Source organism: Podarcis cretensis, assembly GCF_951804945.1.
Source record: "Podarcis cretensis genome assembly, chromosome: 13".
Taxonomy (NCBI): domain Eukaryota; kingdom Metazoa; phylum Chordata; class Lepidosauria; order Squamata; family Lacertidae; genus Podarcis; species Podarcis cretensis.
The window spans coordinates 15,657,830-15,676,316 of NC_137182.1; the positions used below are offsets into that span (position 1 = coordinate 15,657,830).

Sequence of the window (18,487 nt, forward strand, 5' to 3'; positions counted from 1 at the left end):
GGGACGCGGGTGGCGCTGTGGGTTAAACCACAGAGCCCAGGGCTTGCCGATCAGAAGGTCGGCAGTTCGAATCCCTGCGATGGGGTGAGCTCCCGTTGCTCGGCCCCTGCTCCTGCCAACCTAGCAGCTTGAAAACACGTCAAAGTGCAAGTAGATAAATAGGTACCGCTCCGGTGGGGTGGTAAACGGCGTTTCCGTGTGCTGCTCTGGTTCGCCAGAAGCGGCTTAGTCATGCTGGCCACATGACCCGGAAGCTGTACGCCGGCTCCCTCGGCCAATAAAGCGAGATGAGCGCCGCAACCCCAGAGTCGGCCACGACTGGACCTAATGGTCAGGGGTCCCTTTACCTTTACCTATGTGTTATTTGGGCAGAAAAACCATGTGACTGACATTAGGATATTTGGATTATTGAATATTAGGAGGTCTCTCAGATTTTCAGCCTCTGCTGGAAAGGCTCCCTATTTCTTTTGAGGGCTATCCAGCAGCCAACATATCAGATTAGGAAGCATTACAGTGGTACTTCAGGTTACAGATGCTTCAGGTTACAGAATCCGCTAACCCAGAAATAGTGCTTCAGGTTAAGAACTTTGCTTCAGGATGAGAACAGAAATCGTGCTCCAGTGGCGCTGCAGCAGCAGGCGGCCCCATTATCTAACGTGGTGCTTCAGGTTAAAAACAGTTTCAGGTTAAGTACGGAGCTCCGGAACGAATTAAGTACTTAACCTGAGGTACCACTGTACTTGAAAGCCTTGAAGAGCAGCCCAGCACCTTGAGCATGCTCAGAACTGTTTCCTTGAAGGCAAGATCTCCTCATAACTTAACAGCATGTTCTGGTAACCAGAGAAGCAGCAGGGATTGTTTTCTACTTTGAGGAATTCTTTGTTTTCTGTAATATTTGTTTTGTGTTCTTGCCAGAGAGACAGCAAGCAAGCAAGGAAGCAACAGTGGACAACACAGTGTGAGTCTTTTTCTATAATAAATATATATGTTATCTTTACTTAATCTTTTCACATTTATTTTTATGAATTGGATTGGGAAGATGAATGGAGGATGGCTTGTGTGCATGTTGCGACAAACTCTGCATTAACTATTTCCCTGCATTCACTCATTAAAAGCTGCAGCATGTCTGGGTGGGTCAGAGCCTGTTCATCTCAGCCATGTGCAATTACGGAGTGTTTTCCAAAGTAATATTCCCAGAAAAGGTATGTGGATCTGCTTTCAGCAAGTCCCTCCTCTAAGCTTACGTACAGAATATATTGAATACAGGGTGGAAGATAAGGTTGCTGCTATTTCTTGCTTGCCTTCTTCTGAGTTTGTCAGTGAACTTTTAAAATGAAACATTTGGGGCTCTATGCCTGTCTGGATATCACACTGATTGACTTCATAGTAAAGGTAAAGGGACCCCTGACCATTAGGTCCAGTCATGACCGACTCTGGGGTTGCGGCACTCATCTCGCTTTATTGGCTGAGGGAGCTGGTGTTTGTCCGCAGACAGCTTCCGGGTCATGTGGCCAGAATGACTAAGCCGCTTCTGGCGAACCAGAGTAGTGCACGGATAAACTGTTTACCTTCCCGCCGGAGCGGTACCTATTTATCTACTTGCACTTTGATGTGCTTTCGAAATGCTAGGTTGGCAGGAGCAGGGACCGAGCAATGGGAGCTCACCCCGTCGCAGGGATTCGAACCACCGACCTTCTGATCGGCAAGTCCTAGGCTCTGTGGTTTAACCCACAGCGCTACCCGCGTCCCCGATTGACTCCGATTGACTCCATATCCTTCCCCCTGATCTCGGATGTAAGAGGGTGGTTTATCATACCAGAGTGATGAGCAGATTATAATTTCACATTTCCCGCATTGCAAATAGCTTCAGCTGTGCTCTGCTGTGCCCTGATCAAGTGAAACAATATGTTTTCTCTATTGCCTGGAATGCTTTACACTTTTAATTTAGAGAAAAAACGTGTTTCATAGAATCATAGAGTTGGAAGGAACTCAAGAGGATCATCCAGCCCAGCCTTTCTCAACCTGTGGGTCCCCAGATGTTGAACTGCAACTCCCATCACCCCTAGCTAGCAAGGCCAGAGCTCAGGGATGATGGGAGTTGTAGTCCAACAACATCTGGGGACCCACAGGTTGAGAACCGCTAGCCCAACCCCTTGCAGTGCAGGAATATGCAGCTGTCCCTTATGGGATTGAACCTTGGTGTTATCAGCCCTACACACTAACCAACTGAGCTTTGCTGTGGAGGACAATGGGCAGAGCAAGGGTTAAGGAGCAAGCATGCAGATAGCAAGCTGACAGCCATCTCCCCATCTCTGTACTTAAACATCAAGGAAACAGCTAGTGTGGGGACTTTGTTGTAACCTTAAAGTGAGAGGATGGGAAGAGACCCAAGCAGCCCTTGTCAAAACAACCGCATTTCCAAAAGACTTTGGGGAGATCTCTCCGTAGCAGCTGACAAGGCAGCAACCCATCAAACAGGCCGGTGACTTTAAGGAAGCAGGTGAGTCTCCAGGGGAGCTAGGTTGGCTATGTGCCCAGCTTCATAGTCCTGGCCTTTGAAGGGCTGCCCAGCCTGTATCCGCTTTAAAGATTTTTTTTATATTTTATTTTAAAACCTAGGACAAGCTGGGGTTCTGAATTTGCCCATCAGCTGTTCACACCTGCACATCAGACCATCCAGGAGTCTTCTGCATCGTGGTAAGTGGGATTCTATTTATATTTAAATCATGGTAATTATGTCTAATGGAAGTGAGAGCTGGACCATAAAGAAGGCTGATCGCCAAAGAATTGATGCTTTTGAATTATGGTGCTGGAGGAGACTCTTGAGAGTCCCATGGACTGCAAGAAGATCAAACCTCTCCATTCTGAAGGAAATCAGCCCTGAGTGCTCACTGGAAGGACAGATCCCGAAGCTGAGGCTCCAATACTTTGGCCACCTCAAGACTCCCTAGAAAAGACCCTGATGTTGGGAAAGATGGAGGGCACAAGGAGAAGAGGACGACAGAGGACAAAATGGTTGGATAGTGTTCTCGAAGGTACCAGCATGAGTCTGACCCAACTGCGGGAGGCAGTGGAAGACAGGAGTGCCTGGCGTGCTCTGGTCCAGGGGGTCACGAAGAGTCGGACACGACTAAACAACTAAACAACAACAACAATTATTTCTAAATTGACATCTATCTATCTATCTATCTATCTATCTATCTATCTATCTATCTATCTGCTTAGCACATGCAAAATGGTGTCGTCTTTTTTAGATGGCATGCTTCCTCTGTTTTGGCAGCACTGTTCTCTCTTTATGGTAACACATGAGGGGCTGCCTAACTGGAGCCCTTGACACAAGGACACAATTGGATAAGATCTGGAAACACCGGTGTGTGTGCAATCCTATATTGGAGCTTACCTATCTTTTGGGTAGTTCTTTTGTTGTTTAGTCGTGTCCGACTCTTTGTGACCCCATGGACCAGAGCACGCCAGGCACTTCTGTCTTCCACTGCCTCCCGCAGTTTGGTCAGACTCATGCTGGTATCTTCGAGAACACTGTCCAACCATCTCGTCCTCTGTCGTCCCCTTCTCCTTGTGCCCTCCATCTTTCCCATCATCAGGGTCTTTTCCAGGGAGTCTTCTCTTCTCATGAGGTGGCCAAAGTATTGGAGCCTCAGCTTGAGGATCTGTTGATAGCTTTTCAATATTCCAACATAAGAGATGTTTCTGGCTGCCAGTGGAAGCTCCCACCCTTTTCCCAGTCTTAGTCTGTTTCAATTTTTCATCTCATCCATGCCTGGGATAGTTCAGATTTTTTTCGAGTCCTAGCAGTTATTAAGCAGACTTCATGTGGCTTATACAAACGTTGAGTTCTTTATAGCAATCAGGGCTGCAGGGGTGCCAACTTGAAAATATTGGGGGGGGGGGGTTTTCAGGTAAGCCCCTGCCCCACATAATCGATCATGTGATGCAGTGCACACACACCATTTGAATGGCAATGGCCACCAGTTTTTTGGGGGCCCCAGCTCGCTCAAATATTTTATTGAGGGGCTGAAGATCCCTCAGCCCCTAGAAGTTGGCTCCTATGGGGGAGGTATACTCCATTTGGATCAAACATCAGTTTCCTGCCTGTTATGGAAGTACCTTAATGGGTTTTGTTTGGGTATTTTGTTGCTGTTATTGATACCAATTTTTGTATCTTCATTTTTTAATTGTATTATGACGCATGTGGAAATTGTTAAGTTTGGTTGTGATTTTTTTATGCGATTTATTCATTGTTTAGGACAACTGTTATGTTTTGTGTTGTGTTGTGTTGTGTTGTGTTGTGTTGTGTTGTGTTGTGTTATGTTATGTACACCTTAAGTATGCTTTTAACTGTGGAAATGTGGCCTACGAATGAAATGACGACGACGCAAGGATCTTTACAGTGAAATTTGATGAAGATTAGGTAGTAATTTTTCTCTTCGGTTCTGTATCTTTGAAATTGTATCTACAGCGCTCAATGTCAACTGACAAGGACAGCTGGATTCCAGAGCATGAAACCACAGTTAGTGCCAAACTCTTTCAAAAGGCACGGAACAGCCCTCTGGTGCCAGCTGGTAAGTTTGGGGAGCCTGAAGCGCCTCTCTGTAGGAATCTGTGTGTGATCTTCTCTTAGCTCAATTGCAGAGGGGGAAGAACCAAGGCAGGGAACCAAATGTGGTCTGAAGGCTCACGTCTACAACACAAATCTATGTAAGGCATCAAAGAGGGATGGGGTGGGAGTGGGAAACTTTAAAAGCATAATATACAAATTCTTCTTTTAAGGATAAAGCTACAGCCATGATGGTTATATTCTGCCAGTTGCTGGGGATCACAAGCAGAGACTGTTGCTGTTGCTTCTGGTCTTCTCAGGGACATCTGGTTGGCCACTGTGAAACAGGAAGTTGGACTAGATGGGATTCCACACCCTCCACCATTTCTTTGATGAAAATAGGGACGTCCTATTCAATAAATAGGGAAGCGCGTGGCGCTGTGGGTTAAACCACAGAGCCTAGGACTTGCCAATCAGAAGGTCGGCGGTTTGAATCCCCGCGATGGGGTGAGCTCCCATTGTTCAATCCCTGCTCCTGCCAATCTAGCAGTTCGAAAGCACGTCAAAGTGCAAGTAGATAAATAGGTACCGCTCCAGCGGGAAGGTAAACGGCATTTCCCTGCGCTGCTCTGGTTTGCCAGAAGTGACTTAGTCGTGCTGGCCACATGACCCGGAAGCTGTATGCCGGCTCCCTCGGCCAATAAAGCGAGATGAGCGCCGCAACCCCAGAGTTGGCCACGACTGGACCTAATGGTCAGGGGCCCGTTTACCTTTACCTATTCAATATATACAGTGGTGCCCTGCAAGACAAATGCCTCGCAAGACGGAAAACCCACTAGATGAAAGGGTTTTCCGTTTTGGAGGTGCTTCGCAAAATGAATTTCCTATGGGCTTGCTTCGCAAGACGAAAATGTCTTGTGAGTTCCTGCGGGTTTTTTCCCCTCCCCCCCCTTTTCTAAGCTGCTAAGCCGCTTATCAGCTGATCCGCTAAGCCGCTTATCAGCTGATCCGCTAAGCCGCTTAACAGCTGATCCGCTAAGCCGCTTAACAGCTGATCCGCTAAGCCCCTAAGCCGCTAATAGCGCTAATCCGCTAAGCCGCTAATGGGCTTGCTTCGCAAGATGAAAAAACCGCAAGACGAAGAGACTCGCGGAACGGATTCTTTTCGTCTTGCAAGGCACCACTGTAATAATAATAATAATACCCCACCCATCTAACCAGATTGCTCCAGCCATTCTAGGTGGCTTCCAATATATAATATATATATATAAAAACAATAAAACATAGAACATTAAAAAACTTCTCTATACAAGGCTGCCTTCAGATGTTTTCTAAAGGCTGTATAGCTAATAATAATAATAATAAATTATTATTATTAATAATACCCTGCCCATCTGGCTGGGTTTCCCTAGTCACTCTGTGCGGCTCCCAACAAAATATTTAAAACACAATAAAACATCAAATATTAAAAACCTTTCCTAAACAGGGCTGCCTTCAAATGAATCCTAAAAGTCAGATAGTCTGCCTGGTTCCCTATAACCTCAGTTCTCACAGGGAGGGAACTGTTGGAAGACCCTCGGAGCTGGACCTCAGTGTCCGAGCTAAACGACGGGGGTGGAGACGCTCCTTCAAGTATACTGGGCTGAGGCTGTTTACTTATCTCCTTGGCTTGGGGGTAGGGGTCACATAACTCCATAACCCATTACTCTGACGAAAACAGGGACGTCCTAAGGAAAAGCAGGACATTCTGGGATCAAGTCAGAAACTGGGGTGGCTTCTGCAAATCCAAGAAGATAGGGAGACTTGGAGGGTCTGGAATTCTGGCCTGATCCAACTGGGGCCTTTTGATGGGACTACAGGTGTGCCGTGTAGGAAATGTGGTCTTTTGAACATATGAAACTGCTTTTTACAAACTTTTGGTCTAGTTAGCCTGGTGGTGGGAGATCTGTGGCCCTCCCTGTGCTTGCACAACAGCTCCCATAAGTCCTGATCCTTGGCTATAGTGGCTGAGGCAAGCTGGCATCTGGGGAGCCAGATGTTCCTCAGCCCTGATCTAACCCAACATTGCCTACTGACAGTGCTGTAGCTATGGGGGAGATAGCTAGGTTTTTTTGCCCAGGTGAAGCCTCATGAGGGGTGCCATTGAGGTTCCCAGCGTGGGGAGAGGGGGTGCCAAACTGGGTCTTTGACCCGGGTGAAATAAAGCCTAGTTTCGCTCCTGCCTATGATCTTCCAAGACTGGAAGCCTTTAGCTGCCTGAGCTGAATCCCAAGACCTTCTGCCTACAAAGCGTCTGAAGGAGTGTCTCCACCCCCATCGTTCTACCTGGACACTGAGGTCCAGTGCCGAGGGCCTTCTGGAGGTTCCCTTGCTGCGAGAAGCCAAGTTACAGGGAACCAGGCAGAGGGCCTTCTCTGTAGTGGCACCCGCCCTGTGGAACGCCCTTTTGTCAGATGTCAAAGAGAAAAACAACTACCAGACTTTTAGAAGACATCTGAAGGCAGGCCTGTTTAGGGAAGCTTTTAATGTTTAATATACTATTATATTTTAATATTCTGTTGGAAGCCGCCCAGAGTGGCTGGGGAAACCCAGCCAGATGGGCGGGGTATAAATAATAAATTAGTATTATAATATTATTACTGTATTATTATTATTATTGCAAAGTACATCCTTTGCCACTTCATTCTTTCGGTTGCTTTCAAAGCATATTTGCTGTTGCTCTTTGCTGTCTCTGGCAAACAGCCTTGACCCCAACCCCCCAAAAAACGTTCTCTCTGAAACTGAATGACACAAAAAAGAAAAAAAAAGGGGGGGGGAGCTGGACACACAGTTCTATCTTCACCAAAAAACAGCCTGCAAATATTTTAATTGTTTACAGTGCTCCCAGCAAAGGGAGAAGCAATCCATGCAAAGATATGAATAGCCAGACATCTAAAACTACATTGGGCATTAGATTCAAGCTCATTTCTTGATGGCATTATATGCAACCATTCAACACATGGGCAATAAAGCAATTATTCGGGTGAGTCTCCTAAGTGCGGAATATGCCTAGTATTGCAATAGGCTGCTTAAGAAAGAGTCAGATGCTTTCTTCCTTGGAGTGTGGACAAGTATCAGTCCTATCTACTGGCAGTAAAGGTCAAGGGTAAAGGGACCCCTGACCATTAGGTCCAGTCGTGGCCAACTCTGGGTTTGCGGCGCTCATCTTGTTTATTGGCCGAGGGAGCCGGCGTACAGCTTCCGGGTCATGTGGCCAGCATGACTAAGCTGCTTCTGGCGAACCAGAAAAGCGCACGGAAACGCCGTTTACCTTCCCGCCGGAGTGGTACCTATTTATCTACTTGACCTTTGATGTGCTTTTGAACTGCTAGGTTGGCAGGAGCAGGGACCAAGCAACGGGAGCCCCCCCCCTTCGCGGGGATTCGAACCACCGACCTTCTGATCAGCAAGCCCTAGGCTTTGTGGTTTAATCCACAGCACCACCTGCGTCCCATCTACTGGCAGTATATGCTGGCATTTGTCTGTCTCGAGAGACAATGGAATGTGCCTCTAGGGAAGGAGTCAAACTGCTGCATTAGCAGCACTAAAGTGACTTCCCTGGGCCCAAGCCTGGGTAGGGTCTATGGAGGTCCTGGACTGCCCAGACAACCAGACCTCACTGATGTGGTCCAAAGGAAAGCAGAGCAATACATTTGGCACCAGCTTGGCTGCAGGAGTTGCTAGAAAGAGGCATGCAAGGCCCCAGCGGGAATCTGCTCTGGATCTGTGTAGGGTTTACTCCTTCGCCTTTCTTTTCCCAAAGGTACCACATAAGGAAAAGGAGGTTGAGGATCAGAGTTAGTATAGGCAGTACAGCGGCTGGCGCTGTGGTCTAAACTACTGAGCCTCTTGGGCTTGCTGACTGGAAGGTCAGCGGTTCAAATCCCTGTAACGGAGTGAGTTCCCGTTGCTCTGTCCCAGCACCTGCCAACCTGGCAGTTCGAAAGCACACCAGTGCAAGTAGATAAATAGGTACCACTGTGGTGGGAAGGTAAATGGCGTTTCCGTGTGCTCTGGCACTTGTCACGGTCCTCCGTGTGCCAGTAGAGGTTTAGTCATGCTGGCCACATGAGCTGGAAAACTGTCTGTGGACAAACGCCTGCTCCCTTGGCCTGAAAGCGATGGACATACCGGACTTCCGGTCGGCGCCAGCGCTTAATGGCGGTCCGAGCCTCGAGCTCCGAGGCAGGACTGCTCCGTTAGTTCGGGTCTCACCCGCTACGGCAAGCGGGGGACCCCTAAAATCACAGGCGCGGAGCCTGTGAACAAAGGAGATTCGGTGGGCACCCTTTGCGCCCCCCGGTACTGTGAGGGAGCCTTTTTAAAGGCTTCTGAGCGGCATCGGGGTAAGCGCGGTGCTGAGAGTCGTCACCCAGCTAGCGGAGTGAAGCCGCGTCGCCATGAGCGGAGAGCGCCGATTCCTTCCTGCAATTGGAATTTGACTACAACACCCGTGAGTAAGATTGAAAAAGTAACGGGACATTAAAAAAAAAATTTGGCTGAAAACGGGAAAGGCAAAAATTAAGGAAGTCTGCCTCCCCGGAACTGCAGAAGAGATAAAGCAACGAAAATCAAGCTGCACTTAAAGGGAATCTTTCTAATTTTTTTAAGCTGTCAAACTGACATCGGACTTAAAACCTCCCCCCAGATTGGCAGGAGAAGGGGGGAGGGATTGGAACGTTGTTAACCTGCTGGAAAATTAATGGAAAATTAAGACCTTCCATTGCCAAATCCCCCGGGGTCGGGCTGCCCAAACAAGACACCGGGACGTGGACTGTCAAACTTTGAGAAGTGGGGACTTGTTTGTAACAAAGTTACCGGACCTTAGACGTACTTTGTTGCATTTTGGCCACATAGAAAATAGAGACATTACAATTTGGATATTGGAAACTTCTGGCTACTGTTATACTTCCTTGCCTCTTTGTTTTCTTCTATCTTTGCCATTTGGATACAATTGAATGCTCCCTCTAGAGGGTTCTATGTGAAACTGTTGCACTTGGAAAAGTAACAGTGGGATTTTCCACTTGGGAATCAACTCTGTGAAAACGACCTTGAGGATATGAGTGCCCCTACAGAAGAGATAGTAACAAGGCAGAAAGCAAAACAATCTCACAAGAAAAGGGCCTCTATATCAGGAACTGCAGCTGTGCAGGAAAAAACACCAGCGTCTATGGATCCTATGACTCAGGCACTACTTAAAATAAATCAATCCCTGGAAGCATTGACAAAGCTATCGACAGAGAATTCTAAAAAATTAACAGAGTTGACAACAAGGTTGGATGTGAATACAGCTAGTGTTACATCGAACACAGATTCTATAAATAGATTAATTCAGGAAAGTTCAGAAACACGAAAGATTGCAGAAAGTGCAAAAATAACGGCTGAAGAGACAAGGGAAAAATTTGGGCCTATTATTAAAAAAGTGAATGAGCATGATGCAGCCCTCTCCTTACTGGAACTTCAACGTAAAGAGAAGAATTTAAAATTTAGATTGGTGCCTGAAGGGGAAGGGGACAACCTTGTGAAATTTCTTACAGAGAACATCATAACTTTTTGGCAGGAGGAATGGGAGGAAGATGAGGAACTTGAGATAATATCAGCCTTTCGACTGGGTAGAAGGCAGGATAAAAAACCAAGGGACTGTCTAATTACATTGAGATCAAAAGAAGAAAGAGATAGAATATTGAATTTGCATTATCAAAAGGCATTGGTGATCCAAAATTGTCAGATACAGATTTTCAAGGACATTCCTAAATACATTTTAGAGGTGAGAACATATTACAAAAGCTTAGTAGACCTGCTGAAGAAAAACACTATACCATTCAGATGGGAGTTTCCACAAGGATTGTCCTTTAACTTCAAAGGAAGGAAGATTAAAATAAAAACAATTCAGGACAAAGAACAATTTCTGGAGAAGTACCTGGAGGATCTGCAGAAAGGAACCGTGGAGGAGAGGGAACCACCTGATATAGCAAATTTGTCATTTGGACTTTCACTACCACCATCGGAGGAAGAGCAGAAGCTTGGAGCAGTTGGAGGAACAGCTACCTAAATACAAAATGTCTCTGCAACTCCTTAGTTGGAACTGTAACGGTCTGAACCTTCCTCGGAAAAGACGACAGGTTTTTCACATTTTGAAGAAAGAACAATTAGACATAATATGTTTGCAAGAAACCCATATTGCCAGGATACATAGGAAATTACTGATAAATAAGAGACTTGGTCAAGAATTTATCTCATCAGACAAAGTAAAGAAAAGAGGTGTGGTGATCTATGCAAAGGAAAAGTTGGCTCCAAAATTGATATTTAAAGATGAACAAGGAAGATACCTGGCAATTGAAATACAAATTCAAGGAGAAAAGATATTAATTGTGGGAGTTTATGCCCCAAATGAAGGGAAGGCCGAATTCTTTAGGAAGTTGCATGAGACATTAGTTGACTTTTTAGACTATAAAATCTTAATGATGGGAGATATGAATGGAGTTGTCTCAACAAACATGGATAAAGCACAGAGACAAGTGATTTCAAAAGAAGGGAGACTACCAAAGATCTTTTTCGAAATGACTGAAACAATGGACTTGATTGATATTTGGAGAATAAAGAATCCTCTAGAGAGAGAGGGAACCTTCTTCTCTGAAGCAAAAATGACATGGACAAGAATAGACCAAATCTGGATTTCTAGTAGTCTGGCGCCAAGAACAAAAAAAGTAGAAATATGTCCAAAAACGTGCTCCGACCATAATGCGGTGAAGATGGAGATGAAACTAACAACAACTGGATCCTTTAGATGGAGAATGAATGACACCCTATTTAAGGATGAAGAGATCCACAAGAAGGCCCTTAAAACATTAAAAGATTACTTTGAGATCAACAGGAAAACAGATGTGGAAAAAAGAATAATTTGGGACGCAAGTAAAGCCGTGATGCGAGGTTTCCTAATTCAACAAAATTCTATTAAGAGGAAGCAACAAAATGAGAAGAAGGAAAAAATTTTAGAAAAAATAAAAGAAGGAGAGAAGAAGTTGAGGTTTAAACCAAAATCCCATGAGATTTTGAGAGAAATAAAGTTCTATCAGATGCAGTACATGGAGCTTATGAACCAACAAATAGAGTGGAAGATAAGGCAAATGAGACAAAGAACTTTTGAATCAGCGGATAAATGTGGGAAACTTCTGTCATGGCAATTGAAAAAAAGGCAGAAAATGAACACTGTAACAAGTTTAGAAATGGATGGAAAAATTATCCATAAACCCAATGAGATCAACAATTGTTTTCAAAGCTTTTTTAAGAAATTGTATGCACAAGGGCCAATCAACGAGCAAGAAATAGAAGAATTCATCAGAAAATACGGTTTACCAAAAATCTCAGAACAAAGTAAAAGGATCTTAAATGAGGAAATAACAGAACAAGAAATAGAGGGTGCCATTCAAAATATGAAATTGGGAAAATCACCAGGACCAGATGGCCTGACGGCCAAATACTACAAAATGTTGAAAGAATGGCTGACACAACCATTGAAGGAAGTTTGCAATGAAATTTTGAAGGGGAAAAAGGCACCTGAATCGTGGAAAGAGGCTTTCATCTCACTTATACCGAAAACAGAGACTGAGAAGAACCAGGTTAAAAACTACCGCCCTATATCTTTACTCAATGTGGATTACAAAATTTTTGCAGACATTTTGGCAAAAAGATTGAAAAGAGTTTTAGCAGAAGAGATTCATAAGGACCAAACAGGCTTTCTCCCAGGTAGACATATGTCAGACAATGTGAGAAACATTATAGATATTTTGGAGCTGCTGGATGTTGACATTAATAGGAAAGCAGTTTTGATTTTTGTGGATGCGGAGAAAGCCTTTGACAACATTTGTTGGACTTTTATGAAAAAGAATCTCCAAGGGATGGGGGTAGGCCAAGGTTTTGAAAACGGTATAGGTGCAATATATTCTCAACAAAAGGCCAAATTAATTGTAAATAATGTGGTAACAGAAGAAATACCTATAGAAAAAGGTACACGACAGGGTTGCCCAATATCCCCTTTGCTCTTTATATCAGTCCTGGAGGTATTGTTAAACATGATTAGAAAGGACCAGTTGGTTAAAGGAGTTCAGGTCGGAGTTAGACATTATAAATTAAGAGCATTTGCAGATGATCTAGTATTGACTTTGCAACAGCCAGATACTAGTACTAAAAGAGTATTAGAATTAATTGATATATTTGGTCGAGTAGCAGGTTTTAAATTGAATAGACAAAAAACGAAAGTGTTGGAAAAAAATTTAACAATGGAAGAAAGAGAGAGTTTTCAGAATGAAACAGGCTTGGAGATAACAAAAAGGGTAAAATACCTGGGGGTAAACTTAACATCCAAGAATGTGAACTTATTTAAGGACAATTATGAAAAATGTTGGTCAGAAGTTAAAAAAGATCTGGAAATATGGTCAAGGCTGAAACTTTCCTTGCTAGGCCGAATCGCTACTATTAAGATGAATGTACTGCCTAGAATGTTGTTTTTATTCCAGACGTTGCAGATTGTGGACAAGATGGAATGCTTCAAGAAGTGGCAGAAAGATATATCAAAATTTGTCTGGCAGGGCAAAAAGCCCAGAATTAAATTTAAGATTTTAACTGACGCAAAGGATAGAGGGGGGTTTGCCCTGCCGGACTTAAGACTTTATTATGAATCAGCAGCTTTCTGCTGGTTGAAACACTGGCTACTTCTTGAGAACACTGACATTTTGGATCTGGAAGGGTACGATAATAGTTTTGGTTGGCATGCATACTTATGGTACGACAAGGTAAAGGTGTATAAAAGCTTTAAAAACCATATTGTAAGGAAAGCATTGTATAACGTTTGGATTAGATACAAAGATTTGTTGGAAAGTAAAACCCCTAGGTGGGTGTCACCAATGGAAGCTAGGGAAGTAAAAAAGCTTAATATGGATTCTAAATGGCCAAAATATCATGAGATTTTAGAATACGATGGTGAAAGGGTGAAACTTCAGAGTTATGAGAAACTAAAGCCTAAGGTCCGAGATTGGTTGCATTACCATCAAATAAATGAGACGTTTAAACAGGACAGGAAAATAGGATTTCAGAAAGAGAAGTCAAAATTAGAAACAGAATTGTTGGAACCCAATACTAAGAACTTATCAAAAATGTATAACTTGCTGCTAAAATGGAATACACAGGATGAAACGGTGAAATCAGCTATGATTAAATGGGCACAAGATATCGGTCATGATATTATGTTTGCTGACTGGGAACAGTTATGGACCACCGGTATTAAATTTACTGCATGTAATGCATTAAGAGAAAATATTATGAAAATGATCTACCGGTGGTACATGACCCCAGTCAAGCTTGCAAAAATTTATCATTTGCCTAATAATAAGTGTTGGAAATGTAATGAGACTGAAGGCACTTTCTACCACCTTTGGTGGACCTGCCCAAAGGTTAAAGCTTTCTGGGAAATGATCTATAATGAAATTAAGAAGGTCCTTAAGTGGACTTTTCCTAAGAAACCAGAGGCTTTCCTCTTGGGCATGGTGGGCCAAGCGGTGTCAAGGAAGGATAGGACTTTCTTTATGTATGCCACTACAGCAGCAAGAATTCTACTGGCAAAGTATTGGAAGACGCAAGAACTACCTACTCTGGAAGAATGGCAAACAAAGGTGATTGACTTTATGGGACTGGCCGAGATGACGGGCAGAATCCGGGACCAGGGGAAAGAGACAATGGAAGAGGACTGGAAGAACTTCAAAATATATCTTAAAAATAATTGCAAAATTGAGGAATGTTAGGATGTCAGGGGGTAAGAAGTAAAGAATTGCAGCAGTAAACAAAAAAACTTAAGAAACTTTTATGAGAGGGAACTAAGACAATGGACTTAAGGGTTGCTAAAGAATTATTAAACAAGGATGCAGGGATGGGGAGGTATGGGGAAGTCAAAGAAAGAAGGGTAAGAACCGATGAGTATGATGTGATACTGTTTTATATTGTTCTTTTTTATATTTGTGGAAATTAATAAAAATTATTATAAAAAAAAAAAGAAAGCGATGGACATACCGTATTTTTCGCTCTATAGGACACACCTTGTTTTAGAGGGGGAAAACAAGGGGGGGGGGGGAAATCTCCCCCTCTCTGTGCAGCGCCCCTTCAGCAAAGTGGCAGGAGAAACGGAGCCCCTTCCATTTCTCCTCCCGCTTAGGTGAAGGGGCACTGCAACCTAGCTGAAGGGGCACCTAAAGGTAAAAGGTAAAGGTACCCCTGCCCATACGGGCCAGTCTTGACAGACTCTGGGGTTGTGCGCCCATCTCACTTAAGAGGCCAGGGGCCAGCGCTGTCCGGAGACACTTCCGGGTCACGTGACCAGCGTGACATCGCTGCTCTGGCGAGCCAGAGCCGCACACGGAAACGCCGTTTACCTTCCCGCTGGTAAGCGGTCCCTATTTATCTACTTGCACCCGGAGGTGCTTTCGAACTGCTAGGTTGGCAGGCGCTGGGACCGAGCAGCGGGAGCGCACCCCGCCGCAGGGATTCGAACCGCCGACCTTTCGATCGGCAAGTCCTAGGCGCTGAGGCTTTAACCCACGGCGCCACCTGCGTCCCGGAAGGGGCACCTACCCTTCAGCAAAAGGAACCCAAAGCCTCCGGAGCGCAGCGGGAACTCCTGCTGTGCTCTGGAGGCTTCAGGCGGCTATTCTTGAAGCCTGGAAAGCGTGAGGGGTGCGCACCGACCCCTCTCACTCTTCAGCGAAAGCAACGTGAAGCCACGGAGCATGGCGGGAGCGCTCCCACTGCGCTTCGGAGGCTTTGCGTTGCTATCGCTGAAGCTAAGGAGCCTGCATTCACTCCATAAGCAGCACACACATTTCCCCTTAATTTTTGGAGGGGAAAATGTGTGTCTTATAGAGCGAAAAATACGGTAACCATCCAGAGGTCCTTTACCTTTACCTTATCTGCTCCTTAGCCTTTTCTTCTCCCAAAGATACCCCATAAGGAAAAGGAGGTTGAGCATCAGAGTTAGTATAGGCAGCATAGAAATTACCTTAGCCGAAGGAGGTGGGACAGGCTACTGGACTTGCACAGGGACTTCTTCAGAGATATGGTTCTATGGCTTCTTTGACCTTGCAGGAATGATGGGGTTTGTGGTTGTGGCAGCCTACGGAATTTACCGGCTGAAGGCAAGGGGGAGTATGAAGATGTCTGTCCACCTGATTCACACTCGGGTAGCTGCCCAGGCCTGTGTGGTTGGAGCCATAACACTTGGTAAGGCGGGGATGAAGAGAAGGGAGGCGTTAAGTACTGGGAATGGGTGCAGAACAGGACCTGAGTTTGCAACTGCAATGACTGCCAGAGGGCAAGGTCTTGCATGGGTACCAGGTCTTCTGGAATGATTATCCTTGTGGGGGGGGAGGGGGGCTGAGCCTTTAACTCTTTGGTTCACATAAACATCATCCCTCAGTGTGTAAATGGCCCAACGTGACTCCCTGCGACAGACAGAGCATCCAAGTCAGTTTGCTGAACATGCAAACTAAACTTCATCTTCCACACTGGTCTTGGGAGAGGGGTGCAGTTCTTTGCCTCTGTGGGGAAAGTGCCCCTCCAAGGATGTTCAGGGTACTGTCCCCTTAGCGGTCAAGATTAATTAAGCTTCACTCATTTGGTTTGGAAGCGGCACTTCCTGTACCATGAAAGCCCAATGAGCCTGAATTGAAAACGTCTAGTAAATCAGATTGGCAGTTGGGTTCCTATTGAGGGTATCTGGCGAGCCAACAGGACGGTGATGAGGAACTGAGGATTGGAGTGTCATTCTGTGATATTATGAGAGCTAGTGTGGTGTAGTGGTTAAGAGCAGTGGACTTGTAATCTGGTGAACCAGGTTTGATTCCCTGCTCCTCCACATGCAGCTGCTGGGTGACCTTGGGCTAGTCACACTTCTCTGAAGTCTCTCAGCCTCACTCACCTCACAGAGAGTTTGTTGTGGGGGAGGAAGGGAAAGGAGATTGTTAGCCGCTTTGAGACTCCTTCGGGTAGTGATAAAGCAGGATATCAAATCCAAACTCCTCTTCTTCTTATGGCAGTGGAAAAAAGCTATATTGTCACTTTTGAATAAATGTGTTTTAGTATTCTTTTTTAAAAAAATAATTATAAAACAGCAGAGAGTAAGGAGATACTGCAGCAGGCCGCCCACGAAACAGAAAATAACTTGTATAAAAGATTTGCTGTTTTCCTTGAAAGCCAGAGGAGCAGAAGCCACATTCGATTCTGACCAAGAACATTTTGTTAAGATGATTCTGCAATCGGGCCCAAGACTGCACAGGGCAATATTGCGCCGGATAAAGAATGCCGAGACTTCCAGCATTTAGAAAATGTTTCTCTAGCCATTAGAGCTGGAAAGCTCAGTTTGAAAAGGAGTCAGAAATGCCAGGAGGAAATAAGGGAGCCATCCAATCGCCCTGCAAGGCTTGCGAGGGTAAAAAGGGGTGGCCATTCGCTGCTTTGCATAATTCCTTGCCCCTCCTGACTAGCAAAAGCCGCACTAAGCCAACTTCCATGTTGGAGACAAAAAGCTGTTTTCTCTACAGGCCATATTCCGATTGTCTCCTTTGCGCCAACTCCTTTGCTCTCTCTCCTAGGCGCTGTCTACAGCATGTACAAAGACCACTTCCCCAAACAAAAATAGATGAGACACGGATGGCATTGGTTTGTCCCTTCTCCCTGAATGGATCTGAATACCCCAGCGGCAACTCCAGCAGGGCTGCGAGATCATGTGGTTTGCTCTAGCAAGAGAAAGAAGTCCCCTGAAGCCTCAACTGCTTACTGATACGGCTTTATATACGTTCCCCTAAAATCCCGATGTACATGCATATATTTTTAAAGTTTTGAGAAGTGGAAGGGAATCCTTGTGGAAACAGAGGACTGCAAAAGACCCTTGATGGATTATCGAGTAGCTAAGCCCTCCCTCTGCCCAAGCAGAGGATAATAGTTGCCCAGTCGGCTTCTCCTGAAGCCATTTCCCCCTTCTCACATTCTAAGTGTGACAATTGCCTTCTTTCATCACACTGAAGTCCCTACCCTGGAGTTTCTAAACAGGAAAAACAAACACTCTCCAAATGCCACAAAATCTAATTCATAATAAAGCATGCGACTCCAGCACGGGTGTGCATAAAAAGGAAATTCACACTGACAAGTGAAGATTCGCTTGACTCCGGCTGCAAAAATAATCCCTATTTTAATGCAAACTGAACTGCTCTTGTGACGTGTTTGCTGTATAATTTCCATTTTTTTTAGATTACCTCTGTACCTAAGCACATTTTGTAGCGGCTCTGTCCTGTATATGTATTAAGGGCAATATTAACATCTAATGTCACTATTTTAAATACAATTTAAAAATTACCTTGCTTGAAAAGGCATTAAAATGCACATATTTGGTAAGATGGCTTACAATGGCATTATTCATTCGAATAAACATTTCTTTGGACATTATATATTTCTGCATGTGTACATTTGTAGACAGACCAATATTTTCAGCAGACCTTCTGGAAATGTGATATTCTAAGAGTAGGGAAAATTAATAGAAGATGACAGGGCTGGCTAAGTGCTTTTATAAAGCCGAGACATGGAGGAATATAAATCCACAGCCAACTAGTGAAATGCCACAGAAACAGAAGTAGACTTTTTTTGCTGTACGGTAGAAATGCAAAGAATTGCATCGGGCAGAGGGAGAGAGTATTCAAGTATTTTAAGAGGGAAGAATATCTGCTCCCCACCCACTTTTGTATTCCTGCTATACTTGCCTTTCCTTCTAAACTTTTAAGTGCCAAATGGTGTAATCTTTTACTTGAAGGAGCATCTCCACCCCCATCGTTCAGCCCACTGAGGTCCAGCTCCGAG

General features: G+C 44.7%; 1 protein-coding gene across 2 annotated transcripts; it reads left to right on the forward strand.

Annotated features, from left to right (window-relative positions):
• Nucleotides 1-942: 942 nt before the first annotated feature.
• On the forward strand, nt 943-18,078 carry HIGD1B (HIG1 hypoxia inducible domain family member 1B). Of its 2 annotated transcripts, none has more exons than XM_079950194.1 (5): nt 943-958; nt 2,620-2,697; nt 4,478-4,580; nt 15,725-15,859; nt 17,230-18,078. In XM_079950194.1, exons 3-5 carry the CDS (start codon nt 4,484-4,486, stop codon nt 17,274-17,276), a joined length of 279 nt encoding a protein of 92 aa, XP_079806320.1. In that variant the 5' UTR covers nt 943-958; nt 2,620-2,697; nt 4,478-4,483; the 3' UTR covers nt 17,277-18,078. The 2 variants fall into 2 exon arrangements, with proteins under 2 accessions (XP_079806320.1, XP_079806319.1); XM_079950193.1 differs by lacking the exon at nt 943-958 and adding an exon at nt 2,361-2,500.
• The last annotated feature ends 409 nt before the right edge of the window (nt 18,079-18,487 follow it).

Coding starts and splice junctions, on each gene's coding strand:
- HIGD1B (XM_079950194.1), top strand. CDS start 4,484: ATGTCAACTGACAAGGACAGCTGGATTCCAGAGCATGAAACCACAGTT. Junction 4,581..15,724: donor CAGCCCTCTGGTGCCAGCTG/GTAAGTTTGGGG, acceptor TTGACCTTGCAG/GAATGATGGGGTTTGTGGTT. Junction 15,860..17,229: donor GGTTGGAGCCATAACACTTG/GTAAGGCGGGGA, acceptor TCTCTCTCCTAG/GCGCTGTCTACAGCATGTAC.